The 23321-nt window shown below is 41.5% G+C and overlaps 1 protein-coding gene across 1 annotated transcript in view; it reads right to left on the bottom strand.

Annotated features, from left to right (window-relative positions):
* Nucleotides 1-20075, bottom strand: part of hps1 (HPS1 biogenesis of lysosomal organelles complex 3 subunit 1) — a 29208-nt gene extending 9133 nt beyond the window's left edge. Inside the window, 5 exon segments of the mRNA XM_034185223.1 lie at nucleotides 11544-11652; nucleotides 11728-11870; nucleotides 13703-13837; nucleotides 13997-14187; nucleotides 19844-20075. Of these exon segments, the coding sequence (XP_034041114.1) occupies nucleotides 11544-11652; nucleotides 11728-11870; nucleotides 13703-13837; nucleotides 13997-14113 (504 nt within the window). The 5' untranslated portion in view covers nucleotides 14114-14187; nucleotides 19844-20075.
* Nucleotides 20076-23321: the final 3246 nt, after the last annotated feature.

The following is a 23321-nucleotide window of genomic DNA, read 5'->3' as shown; positions in this document are numbered from 1 at the left end:
CTCCCGCACAAGCTCAGGCTCCTTCCCCCCTAGCGAGGTGACATTCCACGTCCCAACAGCCAGGGGCTGTGAGCATGGACCGGGCCGCCGGGCCACCCGCCCTCGACCGCTACACAATCCTCTCTGCACCCGACCCCCATGGCCCCCTCTGTCTTGTAGAACACTTCTACACAACAGACATGTCACAGGAGCAGTCAAATAATGACTTCAAGTCATTTCTTTTGCATGTTCTCTTTGGGTTAAAACTAAGTTCACTTGAAATCTAAACTGCAGAAGCAGTGCTGGTTAGACTGGTTAGTGTGAATAAGTTAATCCGGTTACTTCACTCAAGTCATTTGAAAATAATGCCCCAAAAACGTCCATCTTATATGCTGTGGTGGGTTTAAATGTAATTCAGTAATAACATTAAAGGGACAGAGCTTCGTATATTAGCCCCAACTATTTGATTAATCATGGAATCAAAAACTGTAAAAATGATGTCACAAATTGAGAGGAATTGGAGTTCAAGAGTCATAATCTGTTGAATCCTAGAAAAGAGAACCGTTGAGGTTAGTTCTTCCTTTGACAACAATCAGTCGATGAGGAAAGACGAGTTTTGAGTTCTTTCAGAAGACGTTTGTTCACTGACAAACCCTGGTATGTCTTTTGGTTCAGATTCAGTCAGGTAATAAAACAGACTGAGATGTTTCATGGAGAAAAATGTTCAAACTTTTGACTTGTTTATGAATGCTATAAAAAAAAAAAAAAAAAAAAAAAATCCATGGTTGAAATACATACTAGGCTTTAAACTTATTTTTTTCAATCCCAGCTGACTGTGATGAAGTTTGACAAGTTATATTTTACTCTGTTGTGTTCGTCTCTGACTCACTGTTCTTCTCATTGCACCACAGATGATTTTCCCATCAAAGAGGGAGATGTGCTTCAGTCTGACTATATGGTGATGGAGTTCATTGGCGAGGGTGGTTTTGGAAAGGTGGCCTGTTGTAAATACAAACTGACCCAAGAAGATGTGGCCATCAAGATTACAATGAACAAGGGTGCATTAATAAAGCAGGCAAAGAAAGAGGTAGAAACTAGGACTAATTGCACTTTGAATCCTTGCTTTCAAAAATAATTTCAAATTGAACCACGTTTTAAACCTTCATCAATGACTTTCTTGTCCACAGATCACCAATCTTAAGGTATTGCAGCAACTGGAAAAAGAGGAGGCCAACATTGTGAGGTGGTACGGTTGCTTCATCCATGGAGACATCCTTTGCATAAAGTTCCAGCTCCTGCACCAAAGTCTTCTGGACTATATGGAGGAGCAAAATTTCAAGCCTCTTGTGGTCAGCGATCTTCACGCTGTTGTGCAGCAGGTTGGACTTTGGTTAAAACAGATGAAAGTAAGACAGTCTGTGTCGTTTCTTTTCTTTTAACAACAATAAATATTTGTCTGACTGCAGATGGCCAAGGTATTGCTCCACCTGGAGGGCCTTGGTATGATACACTGTGATGTGAAGCCAGAGAACACCATGGTGGTCGACCCCCAGCCGTGGCCACTGAGGGTGAAGCTCATTCACTTTGAGCTCACTCACCATATTTCAGAGCCTCCAACATTTCATGGGACCCTGTGGTACAAGTAAGTCCAAGCACTGCAGAGACCATTTGACAAAGATGCTGTTGCTTATATCGGGCCACAAATTTGATATGATGTGTAAAATCGTTCTCTTTCTCAGAGCTCCAGAGGTCTTGTTAGGTTTGGCATACACAGAGGCAATTGACTTGTGGTCACTGGCTGTGACCATGGCCCAGCTGGCTGTGGGAGAACCCCTGTATCCAGGAGATCATCCGTACGATGTGGTAAGTCTTTTGTGTCACACATAAACATCTCCTCCTGAAGCACACAGCAATTTGCGAAAGAAAAATTAATGTTTGCATCATGTCATTTGATTTAATGTGTTTTTCTGATGTGTCCAGATGAAGTTCATTGTCGAAACACAGGGTCCGCCTCCAGACTGCCTCTTTTGGTTGGGACCAAATACCAACCACTATTTTAAAACAGGAGACGGATAGACTGCCAGGACACCTGGCCATTGATGGTACCTTCACCTACTTACCTTCCTATATACATACATCCACCCATTTCTTCTGAGAGCTAACTCAAATACTGACTGCAGACTCCTGAACTGATTAAAAGGCAGTATGGCATGAGTTCCAGGAAACCAGATAAGTGATTTTAAGCTCTCTGGATGGCATTATGGAGGTAGGTGCTTCCTCATGACCTCTCGGTTATTCCTTCAGCAACAGTCAACACATTCATGCCTTAAATGTCTAATTGACTGACTGTATCACTACTTGCCATCTTAATTTTGTGACTTCTTGCTTCATCAGAAGATGGACATAAGTAAGCCAAAGAAGGAGGGTTCCGACTTTGTGGACCTTGTGAAGCGCATGATGTGCCTCCATATGGATGAGCGAATCAGACCAGCTGATATACTCAATCATCCTTTCCTGGTGGAGTCCAAACCACATGACCTTCCAGTCTTAGCTGTGGAAAATTCAGACTTGGCTGAGGATGACATCACCATGAGTCAGGAAGATGCTGAAACAGTAGCCATCTTTCCAGGTCAGTCAGATGTTCAACAGTGCTGACAGATTAAATTACTTTATCATGTCATTCAAACTAACAAAAAATGTTTGTGTGATTTACAGAGATGCCAACAGAGGAGAACCTGGAATAACCAGCTGACACAGTTTTTCCAAAGGATCTTCCGCCTGTTTTCATCCAGAGTCTGTGTGGCCCAGCTGTTGTTGTTTTTAAGTTATTTTCCAAATTTGCATTGAATTGTAATTCACAAATAAATACTTTAGAAATAGTTTTGTGGATGATATGCTTCTGTTAGCTTCACCAGACAGTGACCTCTGATACACACTGGGCAGGTTTGAGGCAGAGTGTGAAGTGACTGGGATGCAAATTAGCATCCCCAAGTCTGAGACTATGATCCCCTGTTGGAAAAGGGTGAATTGTCCCCTCTGGGTCAAGGAAGTTCTATTGCCCCAAGTGGATGAGTTTAAGTATCTCTGGGTCTTGATCACCAGTGAGGGTAAGTCAGAGCATGAGATTGTTAGACTGATTCAGGCTGGATCTGATGTTTTATGGACACTCTCCTGGACCAGTGTGGTGAAGAAAGTGCAGAGCATGAAGGCGAGATTCTCGATTTACTTGATCCAGAATCTGTATTCGGATCACCTCCAAAATTTAATGGAGTCTTCCATGGCCTAATATACATTTGTGGTGAAAGTGTGGTGAGAATCCATCAAGTAGTTTTGACGTAATCCTTCAAAGCCTATATAATGTGAAACTTGATGGAGAATCCAGATGGGGATCTGGATCCAGATCATCTCCATAATTCAGTGGGATTTTCCATGCCCTATTATCTATCTGTGGTGAAATTTGGTGAGAATCCATAAGTAGTTTTGATGTAATCCTTCAAAGTGTATATTAAGTGAAATCTTGATCCAGAATCCGAATTCAGATCTGGATCACCTCCAAAATTTAATGGGTTCTTCCATGGCCTCATATGTATCTGTGGTGAAAATTTAATCAAGATCTGTACAGTAGTTTTGACGTAATCCTGCTAAAAGACAGACAAATAAAGGGGATTTTATTAGTCATTGGCGGACTTTAGTATAACATGTCAACCATCACTTTTATATACAGTTTTCTTTGAACAAGTCAGGTTGGATATATGAACATTCCCAAGAAACTGATTATGTAAAGTAAGCCCCTTCGGCTGCTCCGTTGTTTGCACTTGGGGTCGCCACAGCAAATCCAAGGTGGATCTGCATGTTGAATTGGCACAAGTTTTACGCCGGATGCCCTTCCTGACGCAACTCCACATTACATGGAGAAATGTGGCAGGGGTGGGATTTGAACCCGGAACCTTCTGAACTGAAACCAAGCGCATTAACCACTTGGCCACCACCCCCTAAGAAACTGATTATGTCTTGGACTTTATTTACATGAATTATGACAAACAGTATGGTACTCTTTGGTAAATCTGTGTGGAGTAGACAGTTCTCAAAAACTGATAACGTATAAAAAAGAGATTAGTGAGGAAAGCCACCAAGACATCCAGACAACAATGAAGAAGTTATTGACTTCTGTGGCTGTGATTGAAGAAACTGTGCACAGTGCAAGTTTTGAGTTTTGCATTACCACTCACACCTTCATAGTGGAGTTGTACAAAGAAGAATTTTCTTTCAACAAAACAGATCAAATCTATGCTTGAATCTCTGATGTGCCTTCTGGCAAATTGGAGTCGAACTTTCAAGTGTTTTTTTTATTTTATAAAAACCTTCTCTATACCTCTTCATCATGAAGCTGTATAAATGGTGATTCCAACCCTAACACTCTGAGCATTTGCATCGGATGACATAGCTCTATAACATGGAGTTCATTTACCAGTACCTTTTTCTATGACATAAAAAGTGATAATCCTGTATTAAGATTTATGTTTGTGGAGGATTTTTGTGTTTGCACAAAGTTGTATTAGTACTGTATGAGTAACTCAGTCACATAAGGAGTTGGTCTATTAATATGTGGACCTGTGGGATCTACAGCGGTGTTCTGCTGTATCTGTTAGCTGTTTGAACTGAGCTGTTTGAGTTCTTTGAATTAACAGTCTTTTTCAAGACTTTTTTACTTTTTTTTACTTTTTCACCGTGCTCCAACGCCTAAAGAAGACCTCTAACGGTCGAAGCATCGCGACGGAGCTCTTTTATCAGCTAACCTTCATCAGCGTTGGCAAGCTAACTAGCTTGCTAACGCTTCGTTTTTATTTTTATTTTATTTTTAGCACTGTTGTCGTGCTGCTCCACAGCCTGCCTAGTGGATTTTTATTTTATTTTAGCACTGTTGTCGTGCGTTACCTGTGCTGCTCCACAGCCTGTCCAGTGGATTTTTATTTTATTTTTTGGCGCTGTTGTCGTGCGTTACCTGTGCTGCTCCACAGCCTGTCCAGTGGATTTTTATTTTATTTTTTACCACTGTTGTCGTGTGTTACCTGTGCTGCTCCACAGCCTGTCCAGTGGATTTTTATTTTATTTTTTACCACTGTTGTCGTGTGTTACCTGTGCTGCTCCACAGCCTGTCCAGTGGATTTTTATTTTATTTTTTACCACTGTTGTCGTGTGTTACCTGTGCTGCTCCACAGCCTGTCCAGTGGATTTTTATTTTATTTTTTACCACTGTTGTCGTGTGTTACCTGTGCTGCTCCACAGCCTGTCCAGTGGATTTTTATTTTATTTTTTACCACTGTTGTCGTGTGTTACCTGTGCTGCTCCACAGCCTGTCCAGTGGATTTTTATTTTATTTTTTACCACTGTTGTCGTGTGTTACCTGTGCTGCTCCACAGCCTGTCCAGTGGATTTTTATTTTATTTTTTACCACTGTTGTCGTGTGTTACCTGTGCTGCTCCACAGCCTGTTCAGTGGATTTTTATTTTATTTTTTGGCGCTGTTGTCGTGCATTACCTGTGCTGCTCCACAGCCTGTTCAGTGGATTTTTTTTTTTTTTTTTTTTTTTTAGCACTGTTGTCATGTGTTACCTGTGCTGCTCCACAGCCTGTTCAGTGGATTTTTATTTTATTTTTTACCACTGTTGTCGTGTGTTACCTGTGCTGCTCCACAGCCTGTTCAGTGGATTTTTGTTTTGTTTTTTACCACTGTTGTCGTGTGTTACCTGTGCTGCTCCACAGCCTGTCCAGTGGATTTTTATTTTATTATTTTATTTTATTTTATTTTTTTTATTTTTTTTTAGCACTGTTGTCGTGCGTTACCTGTGCTGCTCCACAGCCTGTCCAGTGGATTTTTATTTTATTTTTTACCACTGTTGTCGTGCGTTACCTGTGCTGCTCCACAGCCTGTCCAGTGGATTTTGATTTTTATTTTATTTTTTTGGGCGCTGTTGTCGTGCGTTACCTGTGCTGCTCCACAGCCTGTCCAGTGGATTTTTATTTAGCGCTGTTGTCGTGCGTTACCTGTGCTGCTCCACAGCCTGTCTAGTGGATTTTTATTTTGTTTTAGCACTGTTGTCGTGCGTTGCCTGTGCTGCTCCACAGCCTGTCCAGTGGATTTTTATTTTTATTTTATTTTAGTTTTTAGCACTGTTGTTGTGCGTTACCTGTGCTGCTCCACAGCCTGTCCAGTGGATTTTTATTTTGTTTTAGCACTGTTGTTGTGCATTACCTGTGCTGCTCCACAGCCTGTCTAGTGGATTTTTATTTTGTTTTAGCACTGTTGTCGTGCATTACCTGTGCTGCTCCACAGCCTGTCTAGTGGATTTTTATTTTGTTTTAGCACTGTTGTCGTGCGTTACCTGTGCTGCTCCACAGCCTGTCTAGTGGATTTTTATTTTGTTTTAGCACTGTTGTTGTGCGTTACCTGTGCTGCTCCACAGCCTGTCTAGTGGATTTCTATTTTGTTTTAGCACTGTTGTCGTGCGTTACCTGTGCTGCTCCACAGCCTGTCTAGTGGATTTTTATTTTGTTTTAGCACTGTTGTCGTGCGTTGCCTGTGCTGCTCCACAGCCTGTCCAGTGGATTTTTATTTTTATTTTATTTTATTTTTTAGCACTGTTGTTGTGCGTTACCTGTGCTGCTCCACAGCCTGTCCAGTGGATTTTTATTTTTATTTTATTTTTTAGCACTGTTGTTGTGCATTACCTGTGCTGCTCCACAGCCTGTCTAGTGGATTTTTATTTTATTTTAGCACTGTTGTCGTGCGTTACCTGTGCTGCTCCACAGCCTGTCTAGTGGATTTTTATTTTGTTTTAGCACTGTTGTCGTGCGTTGCCTGTGCTGCTCCACAGCCTGTCCAGTGGATTTTTATTTTTATTTTATTTTATTTTTTAGCACTGTTGTGCGTTACCTGTGCTGCTCCACAGCCTGTCTAGTGGATTTTTATTTTATTTTAGCACTGTTGTCGTGCGTTACCTGTGCTGCTCCACAGCCTGTCTAGTGTCGGATTCCCTGTTTGGGAATCCGCTAGCTTAGCGTAGCTACTAGCTCTTAGCCGTTTTAGCATGGCGGCTTCTCCTGTCTCTCCCGTACTTTTCTGCTCTGGGTGTGAAATGTTTAGTTATTCCTCGGCCTCTTTTAGCAGTAACGATACATGTAATAAGTGCAGCTTATTCGTAGCTTTGGAGGCCAGGCTGGACGAATTGGAGGCTCGGCTCCGCACCGTGGAAAATTCTACAGCTAGCCAGGCCCCTGTAGTCGGTGCGGACCAAGGTAGCTTAGCCGCCGTTAGTTCCCCCCTGGCAGACCCCGTGCAGTCGGGAAGGCAGGCTGACTGGGTGACTGTGAGGAGGAAGCGTAGCCCTAAACAGAAGCCCCGTGTACACCGTCAACCCGTTCACATCTCTAACCGTTTTTCCCCACTCGACGATACACTCGCCGAGGATCAAACTCTGGTTATTGGCGACTCTGTTTTGAGAAATGTGAAGTTAGCGACACCAGCAACCATTGTCAATTGTCTTCCGGGGGCCAGAGCAGGCGACATCGAAGGACATTTGAAATTGCTGGCTAAGGCTAAGCGTAAATTTGGTAAGATTGTAATTCACGTCGGCAGTAATGACACTCGGTTACGCCAATCGGAGGTCACTAAAATTAACATTGAATCGGTGTGTAACTTTGCAAAAACAATGTCGGACTCTGTTGTTTTCTCTGGGCCCCTCCCCAATCAGACCGGGAGTGACATGTTTAGCCGCATGTTCTCCTTGAATTGCTGGCTGTCTGAGTGGTGTCCAAAAAATGAGGTGGGCTTCATTGATAATTGGCAAAGCTTCTGGGGAAAACCTGGTCTTGTTAGGAGAGACGGCATCCATCCCACTTTAGAGGGAGCAGCTCTCATTTCTAGAAATCTGGCCAATTTTTTGGGATCCTCCAAACTGTGACTGTCTAGCGTTGGGACCAGGAGGCAGAGCTGTGGTCTTATACACCTCTCTGCAGCTTCTCTCCCCCTGCCATCCCCTCATTACCCCATCCCCGTAGAGACGGTGCCTGCTCCCAGACCACCAATAACCAGCAAAAATCTATTTAAGCATAAAAATTCAAAAAGAAAAAATAATATAGCACCTTCAATTGCACCACAGACTAAAACAGTTAAATGTGGTCTATTAAACATTAGGTCTCTTTCTTCTAAGTCCCTGTTGGTAAATGATATAATAATTGATCAACGTATTGATTTATTCTGCCTAACAGAAACTTGGTTACAGCAGGATGAATATGTTAGTTTAAATGATTCAACACCCCCGAGTCACACTAACTGTCAGAATGCTCGTAGCACGGGCCGGGGCGGAGGATTAGCAGCAATCTTCCATTCCAGCTTATTAATTAATCAAAAACCTAGACAGAGCTTTAATTCATTTGAAAGCTTGTATCTTAGTCTTGTCCATCCAAATTGGAAGTCCCAAAAACCAGTTTTATTTGTTATTATCTATCGTCCACCTGGTCGTTACTGTGAGTTTCTCTGTGAATTTTCAGACCTTTTGTCTGACTTAGTGCTTAGCTCAGATAAGATAATTATAGTGGGCGATTTTAACATCCACACAGATGCTGAGAATGACAGCCTCAACACTTCATTTAATCTATTATTAGACTCTATCGGCTTTGCTCAAAAAGTAAATGAGTCCACCCACCACTTTAATCATATTTTAGATCTTGTTCTGACTTATGGTATGGAAATAGAAGACTTAACAGTATTCCCTGAAAACTCCCTTTTGTCTGATCATTTTTTAATAACATTTACATTTACCCTGATGGACTACCCTGCAGTGGGGAATAAGTTTCATTACACTAGAAGTCTTTCAGAAAGCGCTGTAACTAGGTTTAAGGATATGATTCCTTCTTTATGTTCTCTAATGTCATATACCAACACAGAGCAGAGTAGCTACCTAAACTCTGTAAGGGAGTTAGAGTATCTTGTCAATAGTTTTACATCCTCATTGAAGACAACTTTGGATGCTGTAGCTCCTCTGAAAAAGAGAGCTTTAAATCAGAAGTGTCTGACTCCGTGGTATAACTCACAAACTCGTAGCTTAAAGCAGATAACCCGTAAGTTGGAGAGGAAATGGCGTCTCACTAATTTAGAAGATCTTCACTTAGCCTGGAAAAAGAGTTTGTTGCTCTATAAGAAAGCCCTTCGTGAAGCTAGGACATCTTTCTACTCATCACTAATTGAAGAAAATAAGAACAACCCCAGGTTTCTTTTCAGCACTGTAGCCAGGCTGACAAAGAGTCAGAGCTCTATTGAGCTGAGTATTCCATTAACTTTAACTAGTAATGACTTCATGACTTTCTTTGCTAACAAAATTTTGACTATTAGAGAAAAAAATACTCATAACCATCCCAAAGATGTATCGTTATCTTTGGCTGCTTTCAGTGATGCCGGTATTTGGTTAGACTCTTTCTCTCCGATTGTTCTGTCTGAGTTATTTTCATTAGTTACTTCATCCAAACCATCAACATGCTTATTAGACCCCATTCCTGCCAGGCTGCTCAAGGAAGTCCTACCATTATTTAATGCTTCAATCTTAAATATGATCAATCTATCTTTGTTAGTTGGTTATGTACCACAGGCCTTTAAGGTGGCAGTAATTAAACCATTACTTAAAAAGCCATCACTTGACCCAGCTATCTTAGCTAATTATAGGCCAATCTCCAACCTTCCTTTTCTCTCAAAGATTCTTGAGAGGGTAGTTGTAAAACAGCTAACTGATCACCTGCAGAGGAATGGTCTATTTGAAGAGTTTCAGTCAGGTTTTAGAATTCATCATAGTACAGAAACAGCATTAGTGAAGGTTACAAATGATCTTCTTATGGCTTCGGACAGTGGACTTATCTCTGTGCTTGTTCTGTTGGACCTCAGTGCTGCTTTTGATACTGTTGACCATAAAATTTTATTACAGAGATTAGAGCATGTCATAGGTATTAAAGGCATTGCGCTGCGGTGGTTTGAATCATATTTGTCTAATAGATTACAGTTTGTTCATGTAAATGGGGAATCTTCTTCACAGACTAAAGTTAATTATGGAGTTCCACAAGGTTCTGTGCTAGGACCAATTTTATTCACTTTATACATGCTTCCCTTGGGCAGTATTATTAGACGGTATTGCTTAAATTTTCATTGTTACGCAGATGATACCCAGCTTTATCTATCCATGAAGCCAGAGGATACGCACCAATTAGCTAAACTGCAGGATTGTCTTACAGACATAAAGACATGGATGACCTCTAATTTCCTGCTTTTAAACTCAGATAAAACTGAAGTTATTGTACTTGGCCCCACAAATCTTAGAAGCATGGTGTCTAACCAGATCGTTACTCTGGATGGCATTTCCCTGATCTCTAGTAATACTGTGAGAAATCTTGGAGTTATTTTTGATCAGGATATGTCATTCAAAGCGCATATTAAACAAATATGTAGGACTGCCTTTTTGCATTTACGCAATATCTCTAAAATCAGAAAGGTCTTGTCTCAGAGTGATGCTGAAAAACTAATTCATGCATTTGTTTCCTCTAGGCTGGACTATTGTAATTCATTATTATCAGGTTGTCCTAAAAGTTCCCTAAAAAGCCTTCAGTTGGTTCAGAATGCTGCAGCTAGAGTACTGACGGGGACTAGCAGGAGAGAGCATATCTCACCCGTGTTGGCCTCCCTTCATTGGCTTCCTGTTAATGCTAGAATAGAATTTAAAATTCTTCTTCTTACTTATAAGGTTTTGAATAATCAGGTCCCATCTTATCTTAGGGACCTCATAGTACCATATTACCCCATTAGAGCGCTTCGCTCTCAGACTGCGGGCTTACTTGTAGTTCCTAGGGTTTGTAAGAGTAGAATGGGAGGCAGAGCCTTCAGCTTTCAGGCTCCTCTCCTGTGGAACCAGCTCCCAATTCAGATCAGGGAGACAGATACCCTCTCTACTTTTAAGATTAGGCTTAAAACTTTCCTTTTCGCTAAGGCTTATAGTTAGGGCTGGATCGGGTGACCCTGGACCATCCCTTGGTTATGTTGCTTTAGACATAGACTGTGTTTCATAATTATTGTATGGCCTTGCCTTGCAATGTGGAGCGCCTTGGGGCAACTGTTTGTTGTGATTTGGCGCTATACAAGAAAAAAGTTGGTTGATTGATTGACCTGGGCTGATTCCGTCTGTGTCCTTGGACAAGACTCTTCATCTGCACTGTCTCAGTGCACCCACCTGTAAATGGGTAGCAGTCTGGGCTTGGGAAGTAACCCGAGTTGGACTGCTGTCCCATTCCAGTGGAGTCAGACTCTCATCTGCTTCATATTTCAGAATTCGGGGAAAAGCCACAGCACCAACGGGTCTCAGGACACGAATAGAATTTACTTTGGGCCTTGGTTCCCATCTGGGGTCTGAAGCCCCCTTATACGGGTGGCAAATAACCTTGAAGTAACTTTTGTTGTGACTTTGTGCTGAATGTGTAAAGTGATCTGAGACTGAACAGAATGTATGAAAAGGCAGAAATGCACAGCACCTCCGTTAAGAAGCTCTGGTCGTTCTGACGCAGGTGGCTGTACGTCTCCAGCAGACTCTGGAGATGCTTCCACAGCCACGCTCTTTCCTCCATGTCCTGAGGACGCAGCCTGGAAACAAAGAACTTAAGTCATTTAGCAGTCAGATGACACGCTACATTATCGAGCGGAAGCAAAAGGTCTCACTCTTTTCTGAGGAGCTGACTGCTGAGGGTGACCATACCAAACAGGACCTCGATTATTTTCTTCACCACACAGATCTTCCTCCTCAGATCATCCTCACTCTCTTCCCCATCCCCATTAACAGCAATGTACAGACATTCCTCGAACTAAGGACAGAAAATGCCACATGTGGCACATTCTCACCAAATTATGTGAATGACAAAAAACAATTTCACTAAAGTTCATCCTGATCCACATGTAATCAAAAAAGACGTACAATTGGGTAACAACCACCTTAAAAATGAAGAGTAAAAGTCAGTTTTACAAGCTGAGTGGACCTGAAGTGATCGGATCATGTGATCACGTGCTGCAGGGTGACAAAGAACGGGTTGATGAATTCAGGCGACTCACATGATGAGTTGCTGCTTTACGATCACAGTGCCGTGATTGTTCAGGATAAAAACAGGGTCAAAAGAGAAGAGATGCACTGTTAACCTGTCAGCTCAGAGCGGCACTCAGCACAGCGCATTCTTCTGCAAAGGCATTTTCCACTCATTTCATTCATTTTTCTGCCCTGTTATCGAGGTGCACATAAACCTGAACATGTTCACAGACATTAAAATTCTACTTATGTATGTCAGATTGTTAAACAGAAGTCTGTGCATTATTTAATTAAAATTTTTTAAAAAGACAAAAGTGATAAAATATGGCCTGTCTTACAATGATGGTGAAAGTGACATTTGGTGGATCCAGACCATCACAACAATGTAATATTGTGCCATGAAGGCAGGTGCTTTGGCCAAGTGGCTAGTACGCTTGAGTGTGGAATGTTTCCGGTGTCGCAGACAGAACGGTCCCCGCCTAAAAATTGGTCCGCCCTGCCTCCTCTGCGCATGCATCATTTCGGAGCTCAGCAGCACGTCTGACAGCGTTGCCTCACCCAAAGTGATCAAATGAATTAATGGGATTAGTAACCATCAGATGACAAGGTAAAACCTCTTAAATCATTCTAAAGTCAGTTTTAAGCAGAAACGCCACAACACTTTGAAATGACCGACGTGCAGTGAACGCATCAGCTAGCAGCTCGTGTAACTGCAGCGTTCTGATCACTTCCTCTGTCTTTTATGATGAAATAACGCTGAATTTATGTGGAAATGATTGTTGTACAAAAGCTTCAGATATCTTTCACTGAGATAGATGTTGACTGGAGTGCAGTCTGAAGCAGAAACGAGGTGATAATCGGTAAACCGCGGCTAATGACGCATGCGCAGTGAAGGCAGGGTGGACTGATTTTTTTAGGGTAGACCGCTCGGTTGGCGACGCCAGTTCAAATCCTACCCCTGACACATTTCTCCAGATAATGTTGAGTTGCATCATGAAGGGCATCTGGTGTAAAACTTGTGCCAAATCAACATGCAGATCCTCACTAGACCTGCTGTGGTGACCCCGTGCGAAAACAAAGAACAGCCTTACTATACACAATGTGCCATGACCATTCATTCATTCATCTTCTACCACTTAGTCCAATTAAGGGTCGCGGGGAGCTGGAGCCTATCCCAGCAGTCAGAGCACGAGGCGGGGTACACCCAGCACAGGACGCTAGTCTGTCGCAGGGCCACAGACAGACAAACAAGCACAGACACAGCCACACACACACACCTACGGACAATTTAAAGACTCCAATCCACCTAACCCGCATGTCTTTGGATGTGGTAGGAAACCGGAGCACCCGGAGGAAACCCACGCGCACACAGGGAGAACATGTACACTCCACACAAAGGCCACGGGAAATGAACCCATGACCTTCTCGCTGTGAGGCAACAGTGCTAACCACTAAGCCATCGTGCTGCCAGCAAATTTCTATGGACTTATTTATACCTGATAATGTTACGTTGACATTTTATGGTAACCCCAGATGACGCTACAAGTGCAGGTGAAGGTAACTGCAGACGACGCTGTGACTGGATGGTGCAGATTTATGTAAGACGGCTGGTGCTACCTGTTGGAGTGCATAGATGTGATTGTTTTGTGTGGTGAAGCAGGTATAGTTGTCACCCAGCCTGTCCACTATGGTGCTGCAGGAGATGATGATGGGAGCAAAGAGCGTGCTGATGATGTCCTCAAAAGCTGGAAGCTGACCATTGACAGACCACGAAGAAAAAAATATGATGCCAGAAATTAAGTTTTACGGACTACTTTTGTAGATGAACTAGGTATAACTGTGCACTACAGGACAAGAGAAGCATAATGAAAGTGTACAATATGTGTTGAAAGGGATAGTGTTACTCCTCACCGCTTGGCCCTCCTCTTGAGTTACCCCATACTGTTCCTGGATATTCTGCTGAAATTCCGGGTCAGTCCAGTAGAACAGGACCTCAGCGCTCTCACTGGCTATCAGCAGGCACTTCATATGGATGGCAGATGTGCTCCCGTCCTATTTTATTACAGTGTCCTATTTACTCCAACCATTTCAGGCACATCATTCTGTAAAAAAGTAGGTGGTTTTGAATCAATAAGGAAAACAGGACTTGGGGAGAGATTATTTTATTCCTTCAAGAATCAGCAGTGAAATATTGGTAGGCATTACTTGATTTTCAGATGTGGCGATACTGCTAAGTACAGCAATTTCAGTTCAATTTATTTCATTTATACAGCACCAAATCACAAAAAGCTGCCTCAAGGCACTTCACACAAGTAAAGTCTAACCTTACCAACCCCTAGAGCAAGCATACAAGTGACAGTGGTAAGGAAAAAGTCCCTCTGATGATACTGAGGCAGAAACTTCAAGCAGACCAGACTCAAAAGGGTGACCCAGTGCTTGGGCCATTGTAACAGTTACAAGGTGTTGCAAGGGTTTATAAAGCTGAAGAAACAGAAAAACAAACAACAGAATAATATAAAAAAGATAAGTCCACACAGGCGTCACCACCACAACCAGGGGTTGCCCATGCCGTCAGTGGGCCCATCCCTGCGGCAGGTACACTTTCAAATGCAGATTGCAGCATGTAGCACCCGCCCCAGGCCTTCCACCTCCAGTCTGTCCGGGCCCTTCGGTTCAGATCCGTCCGTAGTTCATACCTCGGACAGAGAGAAAAAGAGCTCCAGTCAGCTGGAAAAAACTACACCTAAGGTATAACTCATCAGATGTAAATCAACAGGAAAACAGAGAAATTACTGAGGTAATCGCTGGCTACTAGTCCTAGGCTTAATTCACAGACCCAAAATTTAGATGGAGTTGAGGACAAGACCTGTTCCATTGCTAATAAAATGACTTTAAATGCATATGAAGCAAACAGCAAACAGTGAAACGGCATGTGTGGTCATATGTTTGTAGATAGAGATTTATGTATTAGCAGTCATGTTCGCCATTGACCAAGCATTAGTGATCACTAACCAACATATGACCACATATTAATGCTGACTGCAGTTACCATTTTCTTAATTATAACACATCAGTAGTCAAATGAGCCATGCTGACGTAACACTGCCTGCTAAAATATATCTCCATATCTATAAATCCATTCATTCCAAGAAAACATTAACCACTCTGGAATGGAATTGTGGTATATTACTCATCACAACAGCACACTGTTTTCACAGTTGACACACGTGAAACAGTCTTAACAATACAACAGTTGTGAGATATGACGTTCACCTAGTCTGACACAGTGGTGTAGCAGTTAGCATGGTCACCTCATCTAGGGTCTTTCAGTGTGGAGTTTTTGGGTTTTCTCCAGGTACACTGTATAAACACTGTCAAGTTTTATTCTACTGACTGAACACATACATGTTAAACTGAAAAACTGTATGTTTATTTGGTCTATAATTAGTGAGTATTACTATGATTTCTTGAACAGAAATAGTACTACACATACAATATTTGCTTAGAGTGCTGATCAAGAAGTCCACAAGAAGTTACATTATGTGTATTTGGATATGGAGAAAGCTAAATATAGGATACCAAGAGAAGTATGTGAGGATGGTGCAGAATGTGTATGAGGACTGCGTGAGCGCGATGAGTAGGAATGACAGATGTGTTCAAGGTGGCGGTGGGATTACATGAAGGATCAATTCTAAGGTGGTTGCTGTTGCAGTGGTGAGCAACAGGTTGACTGATGAAATCTGACAGTAGTCCCTGTGAACTATAATGTTTGCAGAAGATATTGTTATCTCCAGGTTGACACAAGCCTGGAGGGGTGGAGACATGGTCTGGAGAGAAGGGGAATGAAAGGAAGATGGAGGAGAGGTGTGTGAATGACAGGCAACACAGTGGAAGAGTGACATTTCAAGGAACAGAAGTGTTGAACATAGTCAAGTTTAAATAGTTTAGGTCAATTGTTTATAGTAAAGGAGAGTGTGGTGGAGAGACAAAGAAGAGTTCTGGCAGGGTGGAGCGGGAGAACAGCAGAAGGGCTGATTTGTGATTCAAGGAATATCTGCAAGAGTGAAATAATCCACTGAACTTTGATTTACAGAACAAAAAAATGAACATTTCATGATATTAAGCTTCATGAGGTGTAGTGTCATTTTGGTATTAAAGCAGGGGTTTTCAAAATGTGGGAGAGTGAGCACCCCCTCAGAGAACAAATGAATAGTTGCCCCCTGACACATATATACTCAACAAAAATATAAACGCAACACTTTTGGTTTTGCTCCCATTTTGTATGAGATGAACTCAAAGATCTAAAACTTTTTCCACATACACAATATCACCATTTCCCTCAAATATTGTTCACAAACCAGTCGAAATCTGTGATAGTGAGCACTTCTCCTTTGCTGAGATAATCCATCCCACCTCACAGGTGTGCCATATCAAGATGCTGATTAGACACCATGATTAGTGCACAGGTGTGCCTTAGACTGCCCACAATAAAAGGCCACTCTGAAAGGTGCAGTTTTGTTTTATTGGGGGGGGATACCAGTCAGTATCTGGTGTGACCACCATTTGCCTCATGCAGTGCAACACATCTCCTTTGCATCATCCGTTAAGAGAACACCTCTCCAACGTGCCAAATGCCAGCGAATGTGAGCATTTGCCCACTCAAGTCGGTTACGACGACAAACTGGAGTCAGGTCAAGACCCCGATGAGGACGACGAGCATGCAGATGAGCTTCCCTGAGACGGTTTCTGACAGTTTGTGCAGAAATTCTTTGGTTATACAAACCGATTGTTTCAGCAGCTGTCCGAGTGGCTGGTCTCAGATGATCTTGGAGGTGAACATGCTGGATGTGGAGGTCCTGGGCTGGTGTGGTTACACGTGGCCTGCGGTTGTGAGGCTGGTTGGATGTACAGCCAAATTCTCTGAAACGCCTTTGGAGATGGCTTATGGTAGAGACATGAACATTCAATACACGAGCAGCAGCTCTGGTTGACATTCCTGCTGTCAGCATGCCAATTGCACGCTCCCTCAAATCTTGCGACATCTGTGTCATTGTGCTGTGTGATAAAACTGCACCTTTCAGAGTGGCCTTTTATTGTGGGCAGTCTAAGGCACACCTGTGCACTAATCATGGTGTCTAATCAGCATCTTGATATGGCACACCTGTGAGGTGGGATGGATTATCTCAGCAAAGGAGAAGTGCTCACTATCACAGATTTAGACTGGTTTGTGAACAATATTGAGGGAAATGGTGATATTGTGTATGTGGAAAAAGTTTTAGATCTTTGAGTTCATCTCATACAAAATGGGAGCAAAACCAAAAGTGTTGCGTTTATATTTTTGTTGCGTATACACACAATTTCAATATCTTCGTCTGTTTTTTATTCTTTTACACATCATAAACACATTTTAAAAGTATCTGTGCATTTTTAAAGGAACTGTCTATGCATTTACACATTTTAAAGCCTTTGTAAACATTTTAAACATGTTTTAAAGAACTTTCCATTCTTTCACACATTTTACACCTTTCAAACACTTTAAACATGTGTTTTTAAAGAACTTTCTATTCTTCTATTTTTAATCTTTTCTCATATTTTAAACATCTTTTTTAAACATTTAAACATCTCTGTGTGTTTTTAAACGTCTTTGGCATAACTAACACATTTTAACATAAATAATAAGGGATGGGTATTGATAAGATTTTATCGATATCGATGCCATTATCGAGTCCGCTTATCAATCCCATTCCTTACTGATTCCCTTATCAATACCGCCTGTGAATTTCCTGTGCACTAAAAGTAGGCTTTACAGGTTTTTATTGAGTCTTAAAGTAAATAAATATGAAATTGGTCACTGGATCCTTGATCTCTGGACATTAATAAAAATAAACAAAATCTGTAGTTTTTTCTCAAAAGCATTTCCTTTGAGACATTAATGGCACAAATCTAACTCCATACCTCTGAGCTGAGCTCTTGCAGCCGGCTGTGCTGCAAGTCAACATCAATATAATTCATAAAGAACACCGGACGTCTCATTTTGGGAAGAAAAAAAGTTTTATTCTGTTTGTGTTACAATGTTTGGAAAGAGGTGTCATTTGATTTCACTTTGAAGTTATTAATTCTGACTGGACTCTGTCTCGGCAGAGAGCGGCGCAGTGTTTGGAGCTGTGCGAACAGAACGGAGGACGATTAAGAGTCCCAGTTAGTGACTTTAATCTGCACAAAAGTGACTCACAATTTACATTTTTAAATGGCTTTGAGAGGGTTAAGAAGCGGACTTGTCACTTCTGAAAAGCAGCGAAGCAATGAACCAACAAAGATCCACTGCTTTGTTGGTTCATTGCTTCGGGATTACAGGCCCTGCAGCGGGTCTGTAACCAATGTAAAGAAATGATCATTTTCCCGATAAAACACCCTCAAAAACATGCCTCACAGTTTGGAAACTGCTGTTTTAAAGCAATCCTCAGAACTAAACAGTGAATAAGTGCTTCACCGCTTACAAGGCAAACTAACAGAGATAATTTCACCAAAGCATTTCATAGACCCCTTGTCAGAAAATAAGAAACTACTGTTTCTGGGTGAATTCTGTGTCAGTGAACATGCAAACTTATTTTTAGACAGATCTGGTTGAGAAGGTGGAAACTAGAGGTGGGCGGATCGATCCTAATATTGATAATATTGATACCAACGCTGGTATTGATATTGAAGGATCCTTGTGTAAAAAGATCGATACTCAAGCTTTTTTTCTCTCCCGCATGCACTGACTGCTGCGCACGCAGATTCATCAAAGTCTACTCTCTGTCTGTAAGAACAGCACTGCGCTGTGTCACACAACATGGAGCAGGACACCCTTGTATTGTGGTTTGTCAGCCCTCTACCTCAGGAGATTTTGTTTTAAGCTGTGTTGAGTGATATTTTTTTAAACAAAAATGTTGATTGTGATAAAGTATTTTGTTGTCACGTACAATGTTTGGCGAACTTCTATCTTAGGTCTTTTGGATCCTTTGGCTCTGTGAAGCTTAAATATGAAAAAGTATCAGTATCGATATTGGCGATACTGGGCCTGTATTTACTTGGTATCGGATCAATACCAAAATTCCCGGTATGACCCACCTCTAGTGGAAACAGTTCCCAGGCTGCTTTGCCCTTCAATCTAAAACAATTTTTTCATGACCTCTAGTGATGACACCAATGGATAAATAGAAAAAACTCCCAGAGCTGAGAAAATTAATTCCAAAGCAGATTCAAGAGTTGTTCAGTGTTTTTATTCCTTGATGTGTCAATTATGAAAAATTCAAAATAACACACGGATAAAGGGATAAAGCAGCAGATGGTGTTATTTTACAAGGCCAACATTTCTTTCAGTGTCTTTAAAATGTGAAATGGATTCACTCATTCAATTAGAAGAACTTGAAGCACCCACCCAGTCATTCAGGTTGTATTTAAATACCAAATAAAATGGTTAAGCATGAAATAAAATGCAGAATAATAATGACAGGCATTAATAATAATAATAATACATTTCAGAATAAATGTTTCTAAAATAATTTTGTCTGTTTGATGAATGAATTGTTTCCACCCTCAAGTTGCAAGAATATATTTAACTTCAGCAAAAAATATACTGAGTTTTCAACCGCGCCCGGACTCACTGCAAACACAGGATAAAATTATATTTACACGTAGATTCACAGGCTCAACTCTGACAAACAAAATAAACAAACAACGGCTGGACTCAAACATTTAGGTGAATCAGTCACTTACCTGACTTGCTAGGATCCATAAGTGGTTTATTTTTGAAGGTAAGCATGTTAACTTCCGTTAGTGACATTAAAAACACTCCTTTCTTTCCACGGTCACGCGGCGCTCCGTGGGACACCGGACGGTCCACACACAGCGTGTCCGTGCAGCCAAAATGTGCGCACACGTCAGAGTTTAGAAGCAGAGTTTAGCACAGTTTTTGTTTCTTTTTTTTTCCGGCGGTGTCGCAAACCTTCTTCCTTCCGCACTTTGGCAACACGGAGTCACGTGACATCAGCCAGACTTCAGCAGCAGGAACTTTAAGCAGCACATTCTGAGGCCGCAGTCATGTGCTGCTGCTGCTGCTGCCTGAATGCACTGGTATTTGTGCTGGAATGCAGCTTCAGATTAGACCTGCTCCTGCGTTATTATGATTAGAAATCTTATCATATAATACAGTGCAGGACAACAGAACACAAATCTAAATCCCGACAACAGATGAACACAATGCAATGAAGGTGACAATCCACAACATATTTGTTCATACATAAATATGACAAGATACATACATGAATATTACTCATATTGTAGCATGGTGGTAATATATAAAATGGTTTGCAAGTGTAAATTAGAGAGGCTGAAGCAGTTCTACCAGAAAGACTGGCTGCAAGTTAAAGTTGACAATTTTAACACTATAATGTTATATAATATAACAGTATACTATATGATAGTAGTTGTTATCTTTGGCACAGGTTCCCATCATGGTTGAAAACAGAGTTGAGATGATGACAAATCCTGCCATTGGAAAAGGTAGGGGCGGAGTCTAGCCCCAGTCAGCAGGGACCAACTGATTCGTGGTGTGGTGGAAGAGGGACCGTATTGTCAGCAATCTGTAAACAAAAAGGTGAGTGACATCTTTGTTGTTTTAAGGAATGCACAGTTCCTATTGGTGTCAAACTGATGACTAATGGGGGCACCTAATTCTTGTTAGCTGTTACAGCTGTTGTTAATGAACTGATTCTGTATGAATACTTAGGAATCTGAGTCTACGCTGCATTTCTTCGATTTCATGGGTTTACCTGTATTAGGCAAGAGCAGGGGTGGTGGCCAAGTAATTAATGCACTTGGTTTCAGTGTGGAAGATTCCCGGTTTAAACCCACCCTTTGCTACATTTCTCCATGTAATGTGGGGTTGCGTCAGGAAGGGCATCTGGTGTAAAACTTGTGCCAAATCAACAGGCAGGTTCACCTTGGATCTGCTGTGGTGACAACAAGTCAGAACAAAGGAGCAGCCAAAGGGACTTGTTATTTACCTGTATCAGGCGAGTTGAAGAGCTTAGACTCCTTGTTTGTGGGGCACAAGTTTTCATTGTAGCACTGAAAATAACAGCGAAGAAGGAGGCTTAAGCTAGAGTACAACAATACGGAGATATACTGACTGTCAATGAAAATACATTACCACTTATTTTTTATGATATTGGGGTGTGAGGTGTTGAACGGACACGCTGTGACCTTCAGCCATTCTTCGTGAGTCTTTTAAGAGTGGAGTACCTATCTCTGCACTTGGATTTGGTATTTTGATATGTTAATGTTTTGAAGCTTTGCTGGAGAGACTTTCCTGCTGATTTTGTAAAATACAACTGGCCATACATGACAGATGTTTCGTAAGATTTGAGACTACTCTTCACATATATCACTGTATTACAGATATTGTTATTGGGTTAACACATTCATACTGAACTGTCTTCATAAGAGACTATTTACCTCCCACCTTTGTCGACATGAAAGTCATAATCTCCTTAAAGTGTCGTAAAATACTAACTAGATATGTTTCCTAACACATGGGCAGTAGAAATGAATATTTGGTGATTAGCTTATCAGGTGTAATAACAAGAATTTGAAGCATTTTGTAGCATATGGAAACGATTTATGTGGCTTAATTCATGAACTGGAAGTGTTAGGAAGTGCTAGTGACATATGTGCTAAAAAGTGTATAGGGGTGTATTGCTGCTCTGTTTGTGGAACTTGTGTCACCATATTAAAATGTGGCAAACATCTCACAAGATCTTGGATATTGTAGCCACAGACAGTAAAAATATGTATATGATATGGATAATCATGACTACTGGATTTGTAGTAGTAGTATTAGTAGTAGTAGTAGTCATAGCATCAGTAGTACTAGCAATAGTACCAGCAACACATTGTTGTCTGTGCTGTTGCAGCTGATCAGAGTGCCGGAGCACCACTCTCAATAAATCAATAGGTTTTGAGATATCCTGGTAATAATCAAACACAGAAATCACCCATAGGTTTTCTATAGAGACCCAGAACAGTGGATACAAAGCCCATATCTGGGTGTTGCCATGTTAGCAGTGGCATTAATGCTGATTCTGGCTCCATCATGATAAACTCATTAATGCATAAAGAGGTGGCGCGTGGATGGCTAATTCTGTGATGAAAGAAGCCCAAACATGCCCCTCTATTTTAGTCCGAACCAGCTAAGCTAACAGGTTAACCTCAGTTCAGGTGTTTATAAATCCTATTTTTGGGGACTGCGGACTGCTTCTTGGAACAAATTTCTTTGGTGTGGGCATAAAAAGTTATGAGCCGCTTATTTTCTCAAGAATTGTGCATTAATAAGACCTAATGGATGAAGCTACAGATAGCTGCTAAAAATGCTAACACCGTGAGCATACAACATTAAATAAGATGCGAGTTTCACTTAGTGCAAATATTGCTGCAGGGACTTCTTAGATGATCCATGAAGATGTTTCACCATACAAAACATATTATTGTAGGTGTTTGTAACAAAATGCTGACAATGACAGACACAATCTTCAACAAAAGCTAGCGGCTATGTTGAGTAGACACTGAGTTACTGACTTTACGAGAGGCTGGGCTCAGCCGCTGTCACGCAAAGCAACCACACCCCTATTTATACAGAAATGTATTGCTTAAAATGTCTTAAACTAAGAAGTAAAAAAAAGAAAAGAAATTACCCCCTGTACACTTGTCATGGAGAAGGAAAGTATTTAGAGAGCAAAACCATTTTTGTTCCAGGCTGTAAACATGTTTATTTCTGCACTAAAGTTGGACAATTTCACACAGGGTTGAATGTGAACCTGACCGTTTGAGCGAGCTTCAAGAGGCCAGTCAAGGAACTGCAATTTTTTTCTTTTCCTGTTAGGGCTTCATCTGAGACCAGCCACGCTTCCCGCTTGGGTTTAAACCAGTTTGACGCATGTTTGAGGAAGTGTAACAGCAGTATATACGAGGTCTGTGATAAAAGTAACGGACCTTATTATTTTTTCAAAAACCATATGGATTTGAATCACATGTGATTACATCAGACATGCTTGAACCCTCGTGGGCATGCGAGAGTTTTTTCACGCCTGTTGGTTACGTCATTCGCCTGTGGGCAGTCTTTGAGTGATGAGTGGCCCACCATCTCGTCGTTTTTTCATTGTTTAGGAATGGCTCAGAGACTGCTGCTTTGTTTGAT

This window comes from Thalassophryne amazonica, chromosome 13 (assembly GCF_902500255.1).
Source record: "Thalassophryne amazonica chromosome 13, fThaAma1.1, whole genome shotgun sequence".
In the NCBI taxonomy this organism is placed as follows: domain Eukaryota; kingdom Metazoa; phylum Chordata; class Actinopteri; order Batrachoidiformes; family Batrachoididae; genus Thalassophryne; species Thalassophryne amazonica.
The sequence above is the reverse complement of the archived record's forward strand: the minus strand, read 5'-3'. Positions and strand labels throughout refer to the sequence as shown.